Source organism: Malania oleifera, chromosome 10 (assembly GCF_029873635.1).
Source record: "Malania oleifera isolate guangnan ecotype guangnan chromosome 10, ASM2987363v1, whole genome shotgun sequence".
In the NCBI taxonomy this organism is placed as follows: domain Eukaryota; kingdom Viridiplantae; phylum Streptophyta; class Magnoliopsida; order Santalales; family Ximeniaceae; genus Malania; species Malania oleifera.
This window is the reverse complement of record NC_080426.1, coordinates 26,561,873-26,585,595: the sequence shown is the minus strand read 5'-3', so window position 1 is coordinate 26,585,595 and position 23,723 is coordinate 26,561,873. Positions and strand designations below refer to the sequence as shown.

General features: G+C 36.7%; 1 protein-coding gene across 2 annotated transcripts in view; it reads left to right on the top strand.

Moving 5' to 3' along the window:
- LOC131165857 (ATPase 10, plasma membrane-type) overlaps positions 1 to 22,206 on the top strand; it is a 45,135-nt gene extending 22,929 nt beyond the window's left edge. Inside the window, exons 15-22 of one of the 2 annotated variants that reach the window (XM_058123980.1) lie at positions 11,875 to 12,113; positions 12,496 to 12,528; positions 12,656 to 12,737; positions 19,834 to 19,994; positions 20,096 to 20,266; positions 20,593 to 20,775; positions 20,916 to 21,079; positions 21,812 to 22,206. In XM_058123980.1, coding sequence (XP_057979963.1) covers positions 11,875 to 12,113; positions 12,496 to 12,528; positions 12,656 to 12,737; positions 19,834 to 19,994; positions 20,096 to 20,266; positions 20,593 to 20,775; positions 20,916 to 21,079; positions 21,812 to 21,908 — 1,130 coding nt within the window. In that variant the 3' untranslated portion in view covers positions 21,909 to 22,206. Of the gene's footprint in view, positions 1 to 11,874; positions 12,114 to 12,495; positions 12,529 to 12,655; positions 12,738 to 19,833; positions 19,995 to 20,095; positions 20,267 to 20,592; positions 20,776 to 20,915; positions 21,630 to 21,811 lie in introns of those variants that run through there. The other variant, XM_058123979.1, reaches the window with a different exon arrangement.
- Positions 22,207 to 23,723: the final 1,517 nt, after the last annotated feature.

The following is a 23,723-nucleotide window of genomic DNA, read 5'->3' as shown; positions in this document are numbered from 1 at the left end:
CAGGGCCTTGGTAAGGATATCGGTTGTTTGGAGACATGTAGGCATATACAACATCTTGATTATTCGTTTATTTTTTCTTTTATGAAATGTCGATCAATCTCCATGTGTTTTGTTCTATCTTGATGCATTGGGTTCTTTGGAATGCTGATGGCTGACTGATTGTCACAGACTCACGGAACATCTTCATGGGTTCTTCACCGAAAATATTTAATTCCTTTAGAAGCCTTCTTAGCCATATTCCTTCACAGATGCGGTGTGCCATTGCCCTGAATTAAGCTTCTCCATTGCTTCTTGACACAATTGATTGCTTCTTACTTTGCTATGTAACTAGGTTTCCCCACACATATGTGCAGTACCCCGAAGTTGACCTTCGATCATGTATTGATCTTGCCTAATCTGCATCACTGAATACTTCAATATCTCATCTTTGATTCTTTTAAAAAAATAATCCTTTACCTAGTGTTAGCTTCAGATATCATAGGATTCTATTAACTGCCTCCATATTTTCTTCATTGGGATTGTTCATGAATTGACTCACCATACTGATAGAGAAGCCAATATCAAGTTGGTTGTGAGACAAATATATAAGTTTTCCAACTTGTCTTTGATATCTACCTTTATCCACTGGTGCACTGTCTTCCTTGGCTCCTAGTTTGGTTGTTGAATCCATAGGAGTATCTGCTGGCTTGCATGCGAGCATCCCAGTCTCTTTCAAAAGATCTAGAACATATTTCCTTTGGGAGACAAAGAGTCCCTTCCTTGGCCATGCCACTTCCATGCCTAGGAAGTATTTGAGATTCCCAAGGTCCTTGATTTCGAATTCTTTAGCTAGAAGACTTTTGAGACTACTCATTTCCTCCTCATAATCTCTCGTTAGAATGATGTCATCCACATATACAATGCGGATAGAAAATTTTCATTCAGGAGAGTATTTAACAAATAGTGTATGATTTGATTGACATTAAGAATAGCCATACCTCCTGACTACCTTTGTGAATCACTTGAACCAGGCTCTTGGTGATTGCTCGAGCCCATATAAAGATCTTCTGAGTTTGCAGACTTTGTTGTGTGTAGCTTGTCTCGAATCCAAGAGGAATTTCCATGTAGACTTCTACAACTAGGTCTCCATTGAGGAAGGCATTCTTGACATCTAGTTCGTGAAGAGGCCAGTCTAAATTTTTTGCCAAAGATAAGAGGACCCGCAATGTATTTAATTTGGCTACAGGGGCAAATGTCTCTTTGTAGTCGATTTCATATGATTGAGTGAATCACTTTGCTATTAGCTGAGCTTTGAATTGGTTAACATTTCCATCTTCATTGTATTTCATAGTGAATATCCATTTGCAACCTACTGGACATTTTCCAGTTGGTGATTTTGTGATTTCCCATGTTCCATTCTTTTTTAGTGCACTGATTTCTTGCCAGACAACAGACTTCCATTTAGGTGTACCGAGAGCCTCTATTGTATGTTATTAGGAACCTGGATTTTTTTGAGGTTGGCAACAAAAGATCTAAAATTCGATGATAGTCCCTGATAAGACACAAAAGTGTATGTTGGGTGTTTTGTGCCTGATCTCACACCTTTTCTCACAGCAATAGGACAATCACTATCATCATTAGTTAACTCATTATGGGAAGTCTCGGGATTAGAGTTACCTGGTGGATTGTCACTTGATCTAGGGTTCGGATCAGACTCTTAGATTTGCTCAAGGGATGCTTGTTGCTCTATCTCCTTTTGGTTCCTTCTCCTTCGTGAATAGGTAATCAACTCACCATTTTTTGTTGGTTGAATAATGTCCAGATGTTGATGTTTCACGGGAGATTCTAAGAAGGGATGTGAAGGAGAAATGGATTCAGTAGTTAGAATAGATTCAGAAATTTGTGATAGGTGAGAAGGGCTAGAATCAGAAGAAGGGTGAGATACTCTTCAATATCCCAAAGCTGGAATTCCTGTGTAATTTTCCCCTGAATTTCAGATTTGGGGTAATATGGTTGTTGCTAAAAAAAGGTGACATCCATGGAGTGATAATATCTTTTAGTAGTTGGTGAATAGCTTTTATAACCCTTTTGGTTTGGAGAGTACCCGAGAAAAATGCACTTAAGGGCTCTAGGATCAAGTTTACCTCGGTGTTGACTATGAACATGAACAAAAGCTGAGCACCCGAATACTTTTAAGGGAATAGTGGAGATGAGTCGAGTATTGGGAAAGGACTAAAGTAGAGTTTGACAAGGAGTTTGGAATTTGAGAACGGGTATCCTATTTATGAGGTAGGCTACAGTGAGTATGGCTTCACCCCAAAAGTGTTTTGGTACATGTGTAGAGAACATGAGGGAGCGGGTAACATTTAGTAGGTGCCGGTTTTTTCTTTTGACAATTCTATTTTGGTAAGGAGTGTCGACACAGGAAATTTGGTGTATTATACCTTGACTCAAGAGATAATCATCAGGAATGGATTTGAAATATTCTTTGACATTATCAGTTTTCACAATTTGTATTGTTGCTTGGAATTGTGTTTGGATCATGGTGTTAAAATTTTTGAAAATCTGACCCGCCTCTGACTTTTCTTTCATGAGGAATATCTAGGTAAGTCTAGTGTGATCATCTATAAGAGATATAAATCAGCGAGATCCAGTAATATCTTGATCCTAGATGGCCCCCACACATCACTATGAATCATTGAAAGGGTTGGGATGCTTTGTAGGGTCGGTTGGGATAAAAGTTGCGAACATGTTTTGAAAATTGACACATCTCACACTGAAAATCATTTGGATTTTTATTATTGAATAATGAAGGAAAGAGTTTCTCGAGATACACGAAATTTGGATGTCCTAACCTATAGTGCCATAACATAATTGCACTATCATTATTAGAACGAATGACAGAAAAATAACTTTGACTTCTAGACACCAAACAATCGGATTTGTGAGTTGTTCCTTGAGGAAGATCATTAACCTTGAGAAGATAGAACCCTGGACACATCTTAGCACTGCCAATCGTCTTTCCCAAATCTAAGGCCTGAAATTCACACATATTTGGGAAAAATTTAGTTAACACAATTGAGGTCCTGAGTGAGTTTACTAATAGACAGTAAATTGCAATCCAAATTTGGCTCTAATAGAACTGAGTTGAGTGTTAGGTTCTCTAAAATTCTAATAGAACTTGTACCAGCCACCTTTGAGAGTGAACCATCTGCTATCCTGACTGTTAAATTTTCATAACAGTGACTATAAGTAGAAAAACAATTTCTATCTCCAGTCATATGGTCTGATGCTTTTGAGTCTAAAATCCATGGACCTAGCTTCTCCTTTTGAACACTAAGAGCACTTAAAAAATTACCTTAGTGTGCTGAAGAACCGGTACCAACCATAGTAGTGGGGGCTGCTGAAGATTGGCTGAACATTTTCTGCAATAATTCTAGTTGCTCCTTGCTGAAGAGATTGGGCTTGGGTGGTGTTGCTTTTTCATCTACCAAAAAGAGATAGTTATTCCCATTCAGTTTATGTCCTGTAATGGGCATGAGGTTGCTATCTGAATTGCTGTTGTTGCCTGAGACCATGGCTTCCTAATTAGTGGTGACGTCTGAGATTGAAGAGGTGGAGTCACGTCTCCCGGTGGCCATATTGTATTTGGTCATATGGGAAGATTAAGGTTCAGAAAAATGCTCCGAGACCATGTTGAAATGTGGAAAATAAAACTGAATATTCCACTCACATGTGAAAAATATTACATTCCCTTTAAATAGATGATAATTCTCATTTAATTACTAGGGATATTTACAACCTATTTAAAATAGAATATCCTATTTAAAATGAAAAGCAGTAAAATAGGAAAGACTATCTACAAAATCGGGTAACATGCTACCCAAATCCCCTAGGATCATGAAACCAAAAATAGCTAACAAATTAACTGAATTGTTAGCTGTAAATCTCCTAAAGATCAGCCTCTAATAAAGGTTGACAGATATCTAATAATTCTACATCTGTCCTTGGGGGTAAAATCCCATATTTAGTTATCTTCCCTAAGACTCCTTTGTTCTCCCTTTCTCCATGTATTTTGGTCATGTGTCTTTTGTCCATTCGTTAATTCCAGGATCGGATAACTTGAATCCTCGTGTTATCAAATATATTTTTCTTAAGTATTCCTAAGTATATGGATTTTTAACGATGTTATAGCCCTACTTTTTTGTAGAATACCCGTAAAATTGAAAGGAAAGTTTTATAAGATGGCTATAAGACCAGCTATGCTTTATGGTTTAGAATGTTGGGCAACTAAGGAACATGTACAAAAAATGAAAGTTGCTGAGATGCGTATGTTAAGGTGGATGAGCGGTTTAACATTAAAAAATAAAGTAAGAAATGAGCATATATGCAAAAATTTAGGTATAACACCGATTGAAAACAAGATAAGGGAGGGGCGGCTAAGATGGTTTGGGCATTTTAAACGCAGGCCTAGTAAAGTACATGTGAGGAGGATTGAGTTAGTTATTGTTTCTGGCATGAAAAGGGGTAGGGGTAGACCTAAAATAACTTGGAATGAGGTAGTGAGGAAGGATTTAATATCCCTTAATCTAGTAGAGGAAAATGATTTGGATTGGGTGAATTGGCGTAAAAGGTTTCATGTAGTCGACCCGACCTAGTGGGACTTGAGACTTGTTGTTATTTATAGCCCTACTTTACATGGATTATTTTTCTCTACTGATGTTACCTTTTTGGAGTCTACACCATGCTACTCTAATTCCTTGAGATCTGTTGACATTAATGAGTCTCTTCCTCTGCCTTGCCCTCTAGATCCTAACCTATTATCGATGCCCAATCCACCAACATCTTCATCTTGTTTGAGTTGTTCTCGTTGCTTGGATCATCCCAATTTGCTAGTATACACACAGTGATGCAACGGAGGAGAGCTTCCTCTAGCTTCCACTTCTATGCCTTTAGTTCCCTTAACAAATGATCCTATTTCCTAAGATGCTGATCTTCCATTGCTATTCGAAAAGGTAAACGCAATTGTACCGAACATCAAATCTCTAATTTTGTTTGTTGTGATTTCTTGTCACACTCATATTACTATTTTGTTTGTACTTATCGTTTGTTGCTCTTCCAAAATCTATTTCTGAAGTCCTATCCCATTTTGGTTGGAGGAAATGCAATGATTGAAAAGATGCATGCACTATATAATAGTGATACTTGGGAGTCGATACCTCTACCTCTTGATAAGTTTGTGGTTGTTTGTCATTGGGTGTATGCTAAGAAGGTCAATCCAAATGGTTCCATGGCTCGATTGAAGGCCTGCCTTGTTGCTTAGGGATATAGTTAAATGTATAGTTTGGGTTATTTAAACACATTCTCTCCAATTGCTAAACTCTCTTTAGTACATTTGTTCATCTCCTTGGCCACTACTTGTCATTGGCCTATCGTCAGTTAGTGCAAAAAATTCTTTCCTACATGTTGATCTTCAAAAGGAGGTCTATATGGAGCAAACACCTTGGTTTGTTGCTCAAGGGGAGTCCGGATTAGTGTGTTAGCTCAAGAAATCATTATATGCTTTAAAACAATCTCTGAGAGCATGGTTTGGTCTATTTAGTGTTGTTGTACTTGAGTGGCCTCCAACATTGTGCGGTAGATCACTCTGTATTTTATCGTCATACTCTATTTGGCAGGATTTTTCTTATTGTATATGTGGATGATATTGTGATTGTTGTAAATGATGATTAAGGCATCCAAGATCTAAAGCTTTTCCTATAGACTAAATTTCAAACCAAGGATTGGGGACCGTTGAAGTATTTCTGGGTATAGAAGTATTGAGATCTCGTTTGATATCAGTCTTGTCACAAAGAAAGTATATTTTTGATCTTCTAGCTGAGATTGGGCTGTTGGGATCCAAACATGTTGATACACCCATGGATCCCAATAGTAAGTCAATACCAGATATGGGTGATTTTGTTGCCTAACCTAGGACACTACTAGAGACTTGTTCAAAAGTTGAATTATGTCACAGTCACTCAACTAGATATATCTTTCATAACAAGTGTTGTGAGCCAATTTTTTGATTCTCCGAAAACAAATCACTGGGATGCGGTAATTTGCATTTTGAGATATCTCAAAGGTGCACCAGGGAGAGGTCTCTTATATTAGGATCAAGATCACACGCATCATTAGGGATATACAGATACATATTGGATTGGATCGCCTTTCGACTGAAGATCCACAATCCGTTATTGTATCTTTGTTGGTGGTAATTTAGGTTTTTATAAGAATAAGAAACAAATTGTGGTGACCAAGTCAAGTGCTGAGTCAGTGTATAGAGCTATGACTCAACACTATATGTGAACTTGTTTGGTTGAAGAACATGTTGAAAGAACTAGATTTTCCACATTTTCAGCCTATGGAGTTGATGTGTGATAATTGAGATGTTATTCATATTGCCTCCATCCTGGTCTTCCTTGAGCGGACAAAGCACATTGAAGTTGAATGCGACTTTGTTTGGGAGAAACTTGTACAAAAGCTCATTACAATTACTCTTGTGAAGTCTGATTTTCAGCTTACTGATTTGTTCACTAAAGCCTTGGAAGGTGCTTGTGTGAAATTCATTTGTAACAAGCCAGGAGCATATGTAGTATATGCTCCAACTTGAGGGGGAGTGTTAATGGTTATTTGGTCATTTAGCATTCTTAGTATATGTTAGAGTAATGCTAGTGAGTGTGAGTTAATAAGGGCATTATGGTCATTGTTATTGTACTTGACATATATTATAAATAGAGGGAGAGACTTATCATTGAGGTTAGGTCTTTCATTTTACCCAATTATTCAACATGGTATCAAAATTGGCTGCTAGGAGGTCTTGGGTTTTAGTCTTGTTGCCCACATTAAATGAAAGTTTGTTAAAAAATTGTCTTGAAATGGGTGTTATTCATCCCGTGTTTATCTCTTCGCGAGCTGCACATGCAAGGGAATGTTTAAGCTTGATATACATTGTTAGACCACAACCTAATAGCTTAAGCTTTTAGGTGAAGTGATAATCTAACAATTACTATTATTATTATTGATCACCGGTCTGGGTTTTAACGCCATTATTCCACTCATTCTGTTGAAGCTCATACTTGTTATGAATTACCTTGTGCCACATGCAGCCATAATCTATAGGGAACAGCATAAGCACTTCCTCACTAAAGAAATTTCAGACACCAAATTTCCAAAGCCTAAACCACCCTCATGGACCTACAAAGAATCTCCCACCTGACCAAATGGTCACTCTTGCTAATATCCACAGTAGAGACTAGAACATACAAATCCCTCATCGTCTTGTCTAACTGATGGGCTAAACGCAAAGGAATGATGAATGAGGACAAATAATACGGTGGACAACAGAGAGTTTTTTATGAACAGAAAACCCTAAAATCCCATCCCTTAATCTCCTCTGGGAACTTTTAATTTCAGCCTTCTATTTGTTTATGAAAAGACTAGGAGTCTTGGACCAATATAAGCCCAGACAGAAGACTTGACATAAAGCCCATAAAAAAGAATGAACTTCTATAGTAGCATGAATAGTGATGCTACAGGGTCATGAACAGTAATCACTGCAGTAAGTAGGCAGTAAGTCTAGCTCATTAGGTTTTCCTCGTGGGCTTGGATCCTACATCAATCCCCTTGGGTTGGAAAGAAACCAACATTAGAGAAAAATTCTTCAAAATTCAACATGGACCTCTGGATCAATTCAAAGATTCAGCACAGATCTCTGGATCAATCTTCTTCAATTCTTTTTCTGCAATGCCAGTACTTGTTTTAGAGATTGTTTTGCTCTCTCATGTCACTAGGATGCTTGTGTTGATTACCCCTTCAGTCCTTCTGGACTTTACTATTTTGATGTCTAATACATCCTCAATCACATCTGCACTGTTTCTAGGAAGTTTTCAACTTATAAGTCACCTGCAACTTCTTCCCCATCAAATCCATCAGTAACAAATCTGACACATAAAAATGGGACTAATCTCTCGCTTTGTAGGTAGCTCAATTAAACAAGAATTTGAACTGATTCTCTTATGAGGACCAAGCTTTCTCGGCTTAGGCTTGCAGTAAGTGTCTTTGGGAAATCTGTGAGCTTCCAGTGCACTATAATTCCATCCCTCCCCCCCCCTTTCAAATTCTTTAGTTTTCGCATGTTGATTGGTTGAAAAAGTATATAATACATTATTGACTTTGAGTTTTGCCCTTACAAATGTGTTTTGCAAAGGTCTTCTTGTCATCATTTACCCACATATGAAACCCCTGCTCACACCCATATAAGCTTTAGACCGAGACTTCGTTCTTCATTAAACTACGACAAAAAAACACTGGAGATGAAAGCTAACCCCTTATCTACTTCCGCTAATTAATCTCTTCCTTTCCGTGATCCTATCAAGAAACCTTCCATCACACATGATCATAAGCTTTATCCAAGTCTAGTTTCAAAACAATCCATTTCCTACCCCCCTACCTTGCATCCTCTGCTACCTTATTAGCCACCAAAGATGCACCCAGAATCTTCTACCTTCAAATAAATTACTCTGAATATCAGAGCGTCACCAACACCCCACAAAGTCAATTAGCAAGAAGCTTAGTGAAAATTTTACAAACATTAGTAATCAAATAGGCCTAAAATCCCTAATCACGACATGCTGATCCTTCTTCATCATTGAGGCGATAAAAGTAGAAGTAATACTCCTGCTTAGCACACCATTAAGCTGAAAAGTCCAATGATCATACGATCAACACATTTCACCACATCCCAACCACTGAAAATATGTGATAGTAAGGACTGCTGTCCTCGTTTTCTCCTCTTCGAACTGTCTATATGTATCATTAACCTCCGAAATCAGATGGGCACAAATCTCGTCCTTCAATCACAGGCCTATTATCTTCCCCTTTCAAACAAAGTGACCTATCAAATTCTGTAACTTTGCCCACAATAATTGCCTGATCTCTGACAATAGACCCTCATCAACATCGTATCTTAATAAATTTTCCTTCTTCCATTAGTCAACCTATGAGAAAATCTAGTATTACAACCCGTTTCCTTTACCCATTTTTAATCTAGTATGCTGCCTCCAAATCTCCTCCCCCATAACAATATCATCAAAATCAAGTTGAATGCTTCTTGTAGCCAACTCATCCAAAATAGGATGCTCCTCTTCTAACCTTTTTAAGCTCCCCATCTCATGCAAGACCTCCTGCTCTTCATTCACATATCACCAAAGTATCTACATTCCAGAACTTCAATTTGTTCTTAACAAACTTCAACTTCATCATGTGTAGAAAGCCCTCCCACCCCTCAACAGTACACTTCCCACCAATCCTCACCCATCTTGACAAAAGAAGGTTGAGACAACCACATAATTTTAAATCCTAGAGAAGCGGGAACCCACCTCATTGGATTTGAATAAGTAACAATGGGACAAGTGGTCAGATGCCACCCTCGGAATAGTCTCCTGACACAATCAACTAACAAGTTCAATGCCCCAAAATTAATTTAAATAGAGTTTAAAAAATTTAAAAAGAAAGTAGTTCTTAATAACTCCCTGGTCAGCCAAACTATGTCAATGAATTGATGAGAATGGTCCATTGTGGCAGAAAAGTCCAGTCACCTAAGATATGTTAATGTTGGTTCTGTTTGTGCAAATGAAGGGATCACCATGAAGGCATATATAGATGCAGCATGTTTGTAGAATAGACTTGTATGTCTGTACCAGTCTAGGCCTACTAATCTTCCTCTCATTATCACATATATTGATTTCCTCAAGTGTTTGCAGCATTGAGAATTACGGCTACATTTCAAATTTGAACTTCACTGCTGGAGTCCTTAGCTGAGTGAAAGTTTTAACATATTTTATCAGCACCCTGCTGCTATTGAAGTTTCTGTTCTTGTTCGAGAATCCACTACACATGAATCTATGGGGGGCTTATGGAAAAGAAGGGCACGACCTTGTCCCCCTCTTTGATTTGGAATTGGCCATTTAAGGGATTGCCCCAGTCTGTCCATTTCCACTGACAACGGGATAACATGGGCTTGCCCCGTAGGCCATCCACTCAAACCAGAATTTTTTTCTCCTGGTTGAATGGGTCTGTCTGGACTCACATCTCTAATGGTTTGTTAAGGCTTGTTATACATCATTGGCCCATGACCTAATAGCTTAAGCTTTTAGGTAATGTGATAATCTAACATAAAAGTTGCCTGGAGGTCCTGGGTTCTAGCCTGTTGCTGCATTTAATGTAAATTAGTAAAAATTATTGTGTTCTCAACATGGGTGCCATTCACTGTTTGTTTATCCTTCCCATGCAATCAGGCTGCAAGTGCAGGGGATGTTAAGGCTTGATATACATTGTTGTCCCATGACCTGACAGCTTAAGCTTTTGGGTAAAGTGGTAATTTAACATGGTTCAACTGCTATAACTGAGTGAATAAGGCATGGCTCTGCTTGGGATGAGTCTGCCCTGGCAATGATTACAGCTTCTGTGAAATTATGTTGAAAATAGTTGGCCAGTAGTAGTGCTATTTCATAGCCTCCTTTGGTCCATCTTTGAATTTTACTTCGAGTTTCACCTGCTACAGATTTCCCTGTACAACACTCTGAGCATAGAATATTTATCTGAAATTTAAAAAACACTCTTGAGCATGACCTACATTTAGCATATGTAGGCTATTGTAGTCCTATTATATAATACACAGACCCTTCAGTTTACTCGAAGGAAAAATCAAGTTCGCATGGAACTTTTGAGGGTCTCAATTAACTGAAAATTTGATTTCAATTTAAAGAAAAGACAGAAGCTTGTAGTAAATTATGGCATTATGAAACATTGAAAGACGTGGATGATTCCTCAGGCTATGGATGTGGATGAAGTTTTGGGGTTTTGGGAGATGTGTAAGTGTTTCTTCTGACTTTATGAAGAGGAATGCTTATAGATAAACTCACACCTTCTTACTCATTATAGGATACAATGATTTTTCTAGCTTCCTTTTGGGCGTTGGTTTCTGAGATTTTTGGGGTGTTGGTGAATGATTTAATAAGAGATTTGGGGGCAGTTATTTTGTAATTGTTTTTGTTCTTTGTACTTGTTGGAGAACATGTTGTTTTCTAGCTGTTGTACTTTTCCTTCTTAATAAATTTCTTTGTCAAAAAAAAATTCTGAGAACTTTTAAAAGTAGATGATTGTGCATAATTTAGTACCAAAGAAATTGAAGGATATATATAATATACATATATGAAAATTTTATAGTCTCTGGAGTTTACAAATTTCTCTTTGTTAATCATGCAAATAAGTGAAAAAACATTCAAATCAATACAATGCTCATGAACATTTTAAGATATCTTATTGTTTAACATAATATTTGTTTATTTTGTAAACTACGTATATTATTGATTTTGATATTTAATCACGTATTGTTATATTGTTGAATCATATGATACATTGAAATCACTCTGGGCCATTTTGAAACATGTTTCATGGACTCAAACATATGGGTTTGCTAAAAAACACACAGCACTTCTGTGAGCAGCAGATGAATGGGTTCACTAGAGACAAATGCCCAAGACAAGGTCCAAGAACCTATGTCATGTTTTCAAATCATTGTTACTGTTTTTGTTATAAGTTTATTGCATTGTCCGAAGAATGGAAAAATTACAAGTCACCAAAATATGATAATCACCTACAGCAGTTATTTTTGGTTAGTCAATGGTGAAATGCCTAGAAACTATGATCATCTTAATGAGAAGTCTTTCTTATGCCCTTTTTGTGTGTACACGTTGATGCACACACACAGACATCTAGCAATATACATGTATTATGTTTCTGTGTTTGTTGTTTCATTCATGATTTCTTGTATTGTTGACTTGCAACTTTCAGAACACAAGTATGAAATTGTAAGAATTCTACAAGAAAAGAAACATGTCTGTGGAATGACTGGAGATGGTGTAAATGATGCACCCGCTTTAAAGAAAGCAGACATCGGAATAGCTGTAGCAGATGCTACAGATGCTGCAAGGAGTGCTGCTGATATTGTCTTAACAGAACCTGGCTTAAGTGTGATTATCAGTGCCGTCTTAACTAGCAGAGCTATATTCCAAAGAATGAAGAACTACACAGTTGAGTATCATAGATCTCTTGTTAAGCCAAAGATGATTGCATTTGAAGTGAAACTTCCATGTTTGCATGCTGGAAAACAGTTGAATTTTTGTTACTGATTCAATGCACCTAAAATATCTTTTCATGAAATGCAGAATGATATAACTGCTACACATGCTGGCAATCTAATTCCTAAAATTTGAACTTAGAACTCCTTGAAAGCACAACTGGAAAGCTAGATATTTCCGCTAACTAATTATTGAGCTTGTAGATATAATCCATGCTCAATTTTTGATGACTTGATTAATCATTATTATATAGTTTCATTGTTTTTACTTTTTGTAGATATTATTCTTAAGAGTGTTTTTATAATGAAGCTGATTAGCTTACACAAAAATGCAGATTTATGCTGTCTCCATAACCATAAGGATTGTGGTAAGCTGTGTTTATCCTATATTATTTTCATGGATACACTAGTCAAGCTTAAAATTTTGACTGCTAACAAAAAAATTATTTATATTCTGATTGTGTTCTAACTATCAAATATTTGATCATATTGCAGCTTGGTTTTATGCTCCTGGCATTGATTTGGGAGTATGACTTCCCACCTTTCATGGTTCTGATAATAGCTATATTGAATGATGGTAATGTTTCAATTTGATCTCTTCTATTATTATTAGCTTTGAATTGTGAATGCAAAGAGTCAGACTTGAGACCAGGGTTTGACTACATAAAAATATCTGCTGCGAGCTTGTGTCACTGCTTTTCTAATTTGATGCAAGAACAAGTGGCAAACTTCCAGCTCATACTATAACTATACTAATTTACTTATCAATGATGATGACAATGATATAAATGCTAAGCCATAGCTCGACTCCAGCTATATGGCAGTTAATGCTTTGTAAATGTTGAAATACTTGAATTTTTGAAGAATATTTTAGGGTTGTATTATTGTACGTTAATATCTTTTTCCACTTTTTCACAAGCTATATCAATCTCTCTATTTCGTTTCTTTTTTTTATGTTTTGCTTTCAGAATAAATCTTTCAATAGACCATAATTTATTTATAGTCTGTAGTAACTTGCCAAATGTTTCTACTGAACTCCAGTACTGGAAATTATCTTCTACTATTCATTATCTTCAAGGATGTGAACACCCTTGTTAACTTTTGGAAGGACAATAGTGCATTGCTAGTTAAGAATGATATTTTAATAATTTTTGTTCTGTTTTTAACCGTTTACTACCCTGAAAAATTGTCGACTTTGGTCAGATGAATGTTAAAGGACTGGTTTCAATTAATAATTTGTATTCAAATTTTGAATGACTCAGAATTGCTGGATAAATAGATGAGAAAAATACACTAATACTACCTGCATATAATAAAGATGGCAACTTGCAGTAATTATTGTAGAATCAAACTCATGAGTGATACAAAGACACTTTGACAATAGTGATTTGGCATATTTGAAAACCCGAAACAACATTATCATTATGTTTTGGTTGCATGCCTTAAAGATCCAGCATGAAATTCTTACTTCGGCAATTGATGGAAAGTTGTAAAGAGAAAAAATGTTACTTCCATATTTTATTTATTTTCTTAGAAAGTGCATATTACAAGATCCTTGGATAATTTAACTGAAGGGTTTTAGAAGAAACATAAGCATTGAGAAGCAACACTGCTTTAATATAGGATATGATAAATAGCAGTGAGATTCAGAACAGCTGGAGAAGAGTGAAGTATTCCCACTTGTAGTAGTCTTGCACCAAGGATTCACATTACGCCCTTATCTTTTTGCAGCAGTAATGGGTGATGCATTTAGAAGGGTGTCCCTAGCTTGTATTGTTTACGGATATTTAGCTGGAGAAGCTAGAGAAGGAGAGCTAAAGTAGTGGAAATATTTTTAGCATCTAAAGGTTCTATAATGTAGGACAGACAATGTATAAAGAATCTAAAAATTTACCAAGTAGGGGTAATGTACATGGAAAGTAATGCTAGTTTTTAAGATTGAGAAACAGAATTTGGAATCAAAGAATCACAAATGGAATGGGAGTGTAAAGAAAATTGATGCTCAAGAGGTACCCCAGTTTGACCTTGTCCATAAATTAAGATCATTTATTCATAATAAAGAGGAAATTGGAAGAGAAGCTCATAGCATTGAAAGAGGATGGATGAAATGGAGAACTGCTTTTGCAGTGTCATGCAATCTTAGATATGCAAGGGGATGTCCCATCAATGCACCTGTTAAATTGTCCATGGAGCTATTTGATTTAGCTAAAGTTTCCAAAAGAATAAAAGAAGGCTATAGGTTATTAAGGTGGTGATAAAGTAAGGAGGTAAAAAAAAACCGGTGGTGACTGATATCAAGTTAAAAATTTATTGGAAAATATGGTCCTTGATACAGTGGAATGGCAAAGTGGGATTCTTGTAACTTGAGCCAAGTAGTTGCTGTTAAATATTAGAATTTGTTTTGATATCTCAATTGTGTGAGAATTGGCTTGTTTTTTTTGGGATTGCAAAAGAAATTCATTAGATAGAATAAAAATGTACAACCAAGAGAAGAGACATCTGCTTAACAAAGTCTAGGAAAAGCCAAGAAAGCAAAATAAGAAAACCAAAAAGTGTATAAAATAGCTCAAGGAAATCAGCACAGCCTAAGTCAACAAAAAAATTGCCTTTGAGTGCTTATCATGTTCGTGAATGTTCCAATTGCAATTTTGGGGTGTTCACTGGTCAGTTTGGGCTGGTTGTTTTTGGGGGGGGGGGGGGGGGGGGGGGGGTGGTGTTCAATTTAACTGATAATGCGGGGTTAAAATTTTGTAGACCATATCAAATTGAACTGATGGGTAGGTTTGGTCAAGATTGACTCTTTCAACCGCTCGGACATCCATCCCCTTCACCTGCTTATCTATCCGCATGCTGGCAGGTAGGAGCTTATATATGTGATTCGCTATGCTTGCTTGCGCCTATCGGTGGACTTTATTGCCTGCTGGTTAGCAAAACTTTTCTGGTAGCACAAATTGTTATGCTTAATTTGTTTCTATATGATAATAGCCAAATCCAAATATAAAATAGGGATGAAAAGCTCATAACTTTCCAAGAATGATTCTCTATGTTGAATCTGTTTAAGAAACAATCTTTTATGCAGTATTTCGCATGATTTCCCTTGAAAAGGCTCAAATCCATGTTCACCATATGAAAGGTTTCAATTTTTGGTTCAATATAATCACATCTAGGAGAGAGAGAGAGTGGACAATGCACATAGGAGCTGGTGTGTGATTGGCATGGGGGGTTGCAGTAAGGGCAGTAGTTATGCATCAATCAGCATATTGGATGCTTTTCAAATAAAGACTATGCTGTGAGAGTCAACTTTGAAAAGGAACAGGAAGTACTGAAAGAAAGTGGTCGTGGGTGGGTATGGGGGATGTGTGGCAGTGATTTTGGATATAATATTAGTTTTGTGTATAATATACTTCGGTTGGGCTGTGTTAGGATTCCCAAGTCAATTAGGATTCTATTTAATGTTAGGATTCCTAAATCAATTAGGATTTCTATTTACAGTCATGTTGTGTTTTCCACTTTTCCTTATTTTCCTTGTTATTTTAGGAATACTTATTATAGTCTTTTAAAGACTTGGATTGGGATTTATACCCCTACTCCTAGGATTCCGTACCCTATGTGTGTGTGTGTGTGTGACCTGATGGGGATTTTTCATTCAAGTAATAATATACTTCAAAGCCTTCAACTATTTTGGAGGCAGATTCTTTAAAGTGATCAGCCTTATTTTCTTTTTTTATTTTCCATCCTTTCAATTTTCCCATTTTCCCTATGATAAAACCCTAGGGTCTTATCATTTGGTATTAGAGCAGGTGTGCTTGTGAATGTCATTAACCCTCCAACAAAATCAAGATCTTGGAACTTTTTATCTTTGCTCACGCGATGGCCTTGGAAAATTCAGTAGAATCTCATATAGAAGCTAGGCTAAACGCTAAACTTAGCCTCAATATGAAGAGATCCAAGCATCCCTCTCTAAATTGCTCAACGCATCTTCCCATAAAGAAGGGAAGATGATGCCTCTGTGTTAGCTAATCGTAGGCAGCAAGATCAGCCATACCTGTGCAAAGGAGGTTACCAAGGAGAGTGTGATCATGGTCTTTCTTATATAAAGGTGGAATTTCCTTTGTAGAATTGTGATGACCCTGCTGATTGTGTTTCTAGGGAAGATTTTCTCTTTCATCATGCTCTAGAAATATCTAAAGTTGAGTTGCTGCTATTAGTCTGGATGGTGATGCTATCAATGGTATGACAGATTTGAAGCTCATTGTGGAATGCCTTCATGGGGAGAATTTGTTTTTGGATTACTTTTCCGATTTGGGCCCACTGGATGTGAGAATATTGATGGAGAGCTTGTCAACCAAACTAGCATTGTCTTGGAGTACAAGATACGATTTGAGCTGTTATCAAACAGAAGCAAAGATTGGAATAAAGGCCAACTCATCTGTATTTTTATTGAAGTTCTCCTATTTGACATTCGGCGTGAGGTCAAAGTGCGTTAGCCACAGACTATGACCATTGTAATTTCCTTTGCACGGTTAGATGAGGACAAGTTGGGAGAAGAATTATATCTCTTTAGCAAGACCATTAACCAGCAGATTGCTAGCAACATTATCACACCACTTGCTCCTCTTAATCCTTTTACCAAAAGATTGAATTAAGAGGAACTTAAGGAGTGAATGATAATGGGTTTGTGCTGGGCCTGCTGGCATTGTGAGGAAATATGGCATTGGAGGCACGATCCAAACAGGGACAACTCTTGATGATTGCACCAGCAGAGATGCTAGAAGAGGTTAAGGATGACTCTGTTGATTTATATCAAAAAGGTATGGAATTTGATGATAATGATGAATCTATCACTTGTTCAATTCATGGTTTAGTTGGGTATGCTAATCTTCATATCATGATAATTAATAGCTTCCAAAAACGCAAACTTATAATTATCTTAATTGATATGAGTAGCACTAATAATTTCATGGATGCTAAAATTGCTAACTGGCTAGCCTATCCTTTGGAGCAATGTGAAAATTTTGATGTGGAGATTGTAGATGGAAGGACCTTGACATGTCAAAGCAAGTGTCTAAAGGATAAACTTACTATGCAGAATCATGAGTTGTATGTTGATTTCTTTTTGCTGCCACTAGAAGACTATGACTTGGTTTTGAGTATTCAATGGTTACAGACTTTGGGTGATATAGCTTGGTGGTTATGAAGCTCTCCATGAACGTGAACACCCAAAGAGTGACTCTCAAAGGCAAACGTTGTGGTGGGTAATGTCACTACAGTTTCAAGCCATCGTATGGAGAAGCTTCTTAAAAAGGAGCTACATGATTGCCTAGTACAACATTGAGCATCAAAGGAGTCACGACATCAATTTGGCTAGGATGAGGGCTAGAATCTTTTACCTCAACATATTTTGACTTGTTTGTGGAGCCCCTAGGATTGCCACATCAACAAACACATGATCACCGCATTCATCTATTGCCAAGTAGTGTCCCTACTAATGTCCATCCTTAACACTATCCTTATTTTAAGAAAGAAAAAAATAGAAAAGATAGTGAAAGAGATGTTAGGTGTTGGCATAATTCAACCAAGTGTTAGTCCATATTCTTCTCCTATCTTATTGATGAAGGAGGATGATTCTTGGCGGATGTGTGTTGATTATCGAGCACTTAACAAGAGCATTGTGAAGGATAAATATCCTATCCCTATTGGGGATGAGTTGTCAAATGAGTTGGGAGGTGCCCAGCAGTTTACCAAACTCGACCCGAGATAAAGCTATCACCAGATTTGGGTACATGAAGTTGACTTCTAGAAGACTGCATTCAAAACTCACGATGGCCATTACGAGTTCTTGGTCATGCCTTTTGGGATTACCAATGCGTCTTCCTCCTTCTGGAATCTCATGAATGACATTTTCCAACCTTGGCTATGTAAATTTATTCTCATATTTTTTTTATCCCTGATGTATAGCTCATCTATCAAAGATCATTTATGTCATTTGTGAACTATACTCACCACTCTTCATGAGCATCATCTGTTTGCCAAGAAATCTAAATGCTTTTTCTCGACCGCATGTGAAATACCTTAGGCACAATGTTTCACAAGAAGGTGTTTAAGTTGATCCTTCTAAAACACAAGCAATGATAGGCTTGCCTATTCCACAATCATGATGCTGTGAGGATTTTTGGGCTGGACTGGTTACTACTGCAAGTTTGTCAAGGATTATGGAAAGCACACAATGTCCACCACACTAGTTCTTGCCTTGCTAGATTTCGACGAAGTGTTCATTGTTAAGTCTGATGCATCAGGAGTTGGCATTGGTGCACTTTTAATGCAAGACAGACGCCCCATTGCTTTTTTACTAGTAAGGCTCTTTCTTTGTCCTACATCAACATGTCTGTTTATGACATGAGATGCTGGTTGTTGTTCATGTAGTTACAAAGTAGAGATTGTATTCAATTAGCCAGCATTCCCAAATCCGAATTGATCACAAGAGCATGAAGTATTTTTTGGAGCAACAAATCTCTTGTATGGAACAACAAAAGTGGGTCACTAAGGGTGTCCTTAGGCCATAAGGCTCCCCACTTTGCAAGGGTAGGGGGAGGGTCATCACAGTGTATGCAACCTTACCCTTGCTTTTATGCAGAAAGGTTGTTTCCTTGGACTCGAACCGGTGACCAACCAGTCACAAAGGAGCAACCTTACCATTGATCCAAAGCCCGCGCTCATATATATATATAACTCTATGGAGATTTTTCATTCAAGCAAAAATATAATTCAGAGCCTTTGGTTCATGTGGATGCAGATCCCCTTGAAGTGATCAACCTTATTTTCTCTTTTTATTTTCCATCCTTTCAATTTTTCCAATTTCCCTATGATAAAACCTCATTGTTGTTTCCTACTTGGTTTTAGAATTCAAAATCAAATCCAAACCAGGATGTGAGTTTACTTTTATACTTGAATTGAAACAAATTGATACCCTCTCAAATCTAACAAGCTAGAATTCAATTGGGCTGGTTTGGTAATTTTTTTTGCATAGAGAAAGAAGATTTGTTAAAATAGAGAAGAAAAAATACAAAGGGAAGGGCAAGGCATCCTCCAACTAAGCAAAATAGAGGAATAAAACCATACAGAAAATTCATAGGGAATAGCCCTCCAGTCTTGCTGCAGATCACTCAAAGAAAACCCTAAAAAGGTGAAGTGGAGAACACGATATCTTTTCAAAGCAAATGAGTAAATTTTTCCAGAAAGACCTTTATTTCTTTCATTCCACAGCATCCAAATAACTGTGAACTAGCACAATGCCACAAAACCATCTTCTTCTTCTCCCAAAACCATAAAAATGTTCATCCCAACAAAAACTTCCTGTTTGCTGTGCAAATGCGAACCTTGTCAAAAATATCGAGCAAATTACTTTGCGACAACCTAGCAGCCTCACAATGAAGAAAGAGTGTTATTCTTCTGCAAACAATTAACACTGTAGACAAATATCTGGCTTAATTGTTTTGTGAGACCTCATCTATAACAACTAATTGGTATTAATTTTTCCTAACAACCCTAATTGCAGGTTACACTTCTAACTCAAATTTACAGTTCAGATGAATGTAACTATTTCCAGATTATTGATGCTTAGCCATGCTGAAGAAGATCATTTTTTGGATAACTCTTTTCCTCTTCCTAAACAGGGACTATCATGACAATCTCCAAAGATAGGGTGAGGCCGTCTCCAAGACCAGACAGCTGGAAACTCAATGAGATTTTTGCAACTGGCATTGTTATTGGCGCTTATCTTGCTTTAGTTACAGTCTTATTTTATTGGGTTATAAATGGCACCACATTCTTTGAGGTATCAGGATTGTAGAGCTTTATATCTTTAGATTCTTGAGACAAGGGAAAAGAAGAGAAGGAAGTTCTGTTCTCCTTACTGATTTATTTTCTTGGTTGCAGTCCCATTTCCATGTGAGGTCCCTTACTAGCAGTGAGGAAATTTCATCGGCTATATATCTGCAAGTGAGCATAATCAGCCAAGCTTTAATATTTGTTACTCGCAGTCAAAGTTGGTCGTTTTTGGAAAGGCCTGGGGCTCTGCTGATGTGTGCATTTGTGGTGGCTCAACTGGTAAGGTTAATGCTAATATGCTTGGCCCTGTAAATAAGCTTTGCCAGTGGTGTTCCCTGTCTTTTCATTTGTTTAGTCTCCGCCAGGGTGTTTCTGTAAATATGCCAACCAAACTGTTGATTTGAGATCGGTATTTGGTAACTGGTTTGGTCTTACTGTTAGGTGTGATAACAGAACAGAATTTCTCCTGGCTATATATTCCTAATCTTTTAATGAAGTTCCTCTTTTACTATAAAAAAAAATAAAAGAACATAATTGAATTATCAAGGGGTAGAACCAAACAAAGATGGGATTCATATAATTGAAGTTCATTTTTTCTCTTGTAGGTGGCCACCTTAATTGCAGTCTATGCACATATAAGCTTTGCTTCAATTAGTGGCATTGGATGGGGGTGGGCAGGAGTTATATGGCTATACAGTTTAGTCTTCTATGCACCACTTGACATTATCAAGTTCACAGTTCGCTATGCTTTGAGTGGAGAGGCATGGAATCTCTTGTTTGATCGGAAGGTCAGTGTAGTGTTTGGTGCTTTGTGGTTTTTTAGGGTAGTGCTTTTGGGTTTTTTGTAGCATCAAATCATCTTTATGCTGTGCAAGCCTTTGCTTGAGATGATTTTTTATGATTTATATTTATTGTTTGGATTCAACAGACAGCATTTACTTCTAAGAAAGACTATGGGAAGGAAGATAGGGAGGCTAAGTGGGTACTTTCTCAAAGAACTCTACAAGGATTGATGTCTTCAGAGTTTGATATCAATGGAAAGCGATCATCTCTTATTGCTGAACAGGCTAGGCGACGTGCTGAAATAGCCAGGTATTGTGGACTCATACTCATCACGCTGTATGATAAAGCATGCATCCATGATTATCTTGAAGAGATCTGGATGACAACCTCAGAAATATATCTTTTTTCATACATTATGGTTTTATGAATCATGGAAGGCAATATTTACCGAATGGTAAGGGTGCTGCAACAAAACCTAGAGGCTGTGTTCAAATAAAAAATAGCCTCTCTGAAGTGTGGATGTCAGGATGCGTGTGTTATGCCCTCCGCAGACTGTCAATGTGGTGTGGACCTGTGGAAACCATATACACTCTGAATATGTTTTTTCTTTGGGTGCAAAAAAAAATACATTTTAAACAATTAAGCCCATATGTTTGACTTTCATTTCTAAGTTGTCTCTATGGTTTTGTTTATTTATTTTTCAGTTTCGACCTTAAATTTTCAGAAGTGTACAGTTTGGACCTTTTGCCATAAATTATACTAATAATTGGTAGTCATTTTATAATAGTTGAAAGTACAATTGGGAAGACATCAGTTGAACTATTAATAAATGTGTATTAAGAGTTTTGAATTGCCGCAATTTTTAAAATTCAAAGTTTTGAATTGTTCTAAGCTGATGGTTGAACTTCAGAGTTTAAAATGTATTCCTCCTTCTTTGATACATTTGACTTGTTTGTGTCAAGTGTTTTTTTCCTGTTTCCCCCTTGGGAACAAATATTCAGTATTTTTATGGATCTTTAAGATGACCCTTGAACCTTGCAGGCTGGGAGAGTTGCACACGCTGAGAGGCCATGTAGAATCGGTAGTGAGGCTAAAAAATTTGGATTTGAATATAATCCAAACAGCTCATACAGTCTGAGGCTGCCACAGGATCTACACCAAACAATTTCCTAGTGCCAGACTTGGCAGCTGCTGCTGGCATGATCGTTATCAGGCACAAATATACATGCAGTGATAATGCTCAATTCTTTGGATTCCAGAGGTCAAGAAATGCAACCTGAAAAGGCTTTTTTGCCAATGACTATGCTTTACATTTGTTATTTTTTCCAGTAGAGGACAAGCCTAGTGTGAGGTTTGAAAATTCTATTTTCCACCAGCAGAGGTCTTTATGTAGTGGCTAGACAATTTTGGAAGTAATAAAGCGTGGAAATTTCTCATGATTGGGTTCTCTTCTATGTAGTTTGTAGTTTCAAAAATGAATGCGGGAATGTGTAAATTGTTTTGAGCACTGCATTCTGAGTTGCTAGCTAAATCATATAGTTAATACCATGTCGCATGCGCTTTCTCAGTTACTTGCTTCAGCTTCATTGTTTCTTCCAATTTGTTTCGAGTGACCCCAGAGGGATTGTGACATCCACTTGGCATGTAGAAAATGGACGCGTGGCAGTCATTCAGAGGGAATACAGAGTCCAATGAGCAAAATACAGAAGGGTGGATGCACCGACAGGTGGCCAGCAAACAGGCAGTGTGGTGGGTGAAGGATTTAATTTTTTGAAAAAAAATCAATGGGGTATTGACCCAAATAGTTCTTTCAAGCAAAGCAACTCTGGAAAATCAGAAAGAAAATAAAGGGTTTAGGTTTTGAATTCCATGCTTCCTTCCAAATGCAACAATAAGGCAATTGGACAGATCAAGATGGCTACCCTGAGACTTTGCATTTGTGCAACTCCTACAACCACAAATATGGATCAAACTAGGGTTTAAGGATGCCAGGCACAGGCATGGACACAGGTGGTAACTTGTGGAATTTTTTTTAAAAATGTAGGACAAGTTGTTGCAAGGCAATGGAAGCAATAAATATGTAATTATTATATTTATATATTATTTTGAAAAATATTATTTTTTAATATATATGCATTTTGTTCTATTTATAAAAATTCTCAATGTGTGAATTTTTTTTCATTTTAAATGTTGATAAGCTTAATAATTGTGAAAAAAAAAAACCCAAAAAAGATATAACTATAGTTTTATAACTATGATTTTTCATTAATTAAATAAAAGGAAGTCATACTATGTTTAAAGTATGTCTAAAAATATAGAAAATATTATTCATATTTCAAATTATTGTTCCAAATTGAGATTTCTTTAAATTAATAAATAGGTTCTAAAAGTAGAAGATTATCATATAATATTTAATTTCTTTTCTAGACATTCGAGCTAAGATCTAAAAAGTAAAAGATTGACATATAATGTCTGTAGGAATTGGATAATTAATTCTATTACTTAGTTGTTTTAATTAGCGCATGGGCACACAAATATATATATATATATATATATATATATATATATATATATATATATATATATATATATGAAATGTAGGCGAAGTCAGTTTAATTGAATTATTTCACTAATCTACTTTCCTGTTGACATTTTGTTGAGCTTAATTGGAATTGTGGAGTGGTTCCATATTTAGGCTTATTATGTACCCTAGAATGTAATTAATTGAAAGTGGGATGGCATGAAAAATTGTAGGCATGGTGAATTTGTAAAATTATAAAAATTAACCTATTCCATTCATGTCTATCAAATAAATTATTACAGTTTCACATAGATATAAAAAAACGGATAAAAATCCGTTGATTAGAATCAAGTATGATCAGTTTAATCTGATTTATAATAGATTCACAAATTAAACGAGTTGAATATGATTTATACTTTTTTAATCTGCTTC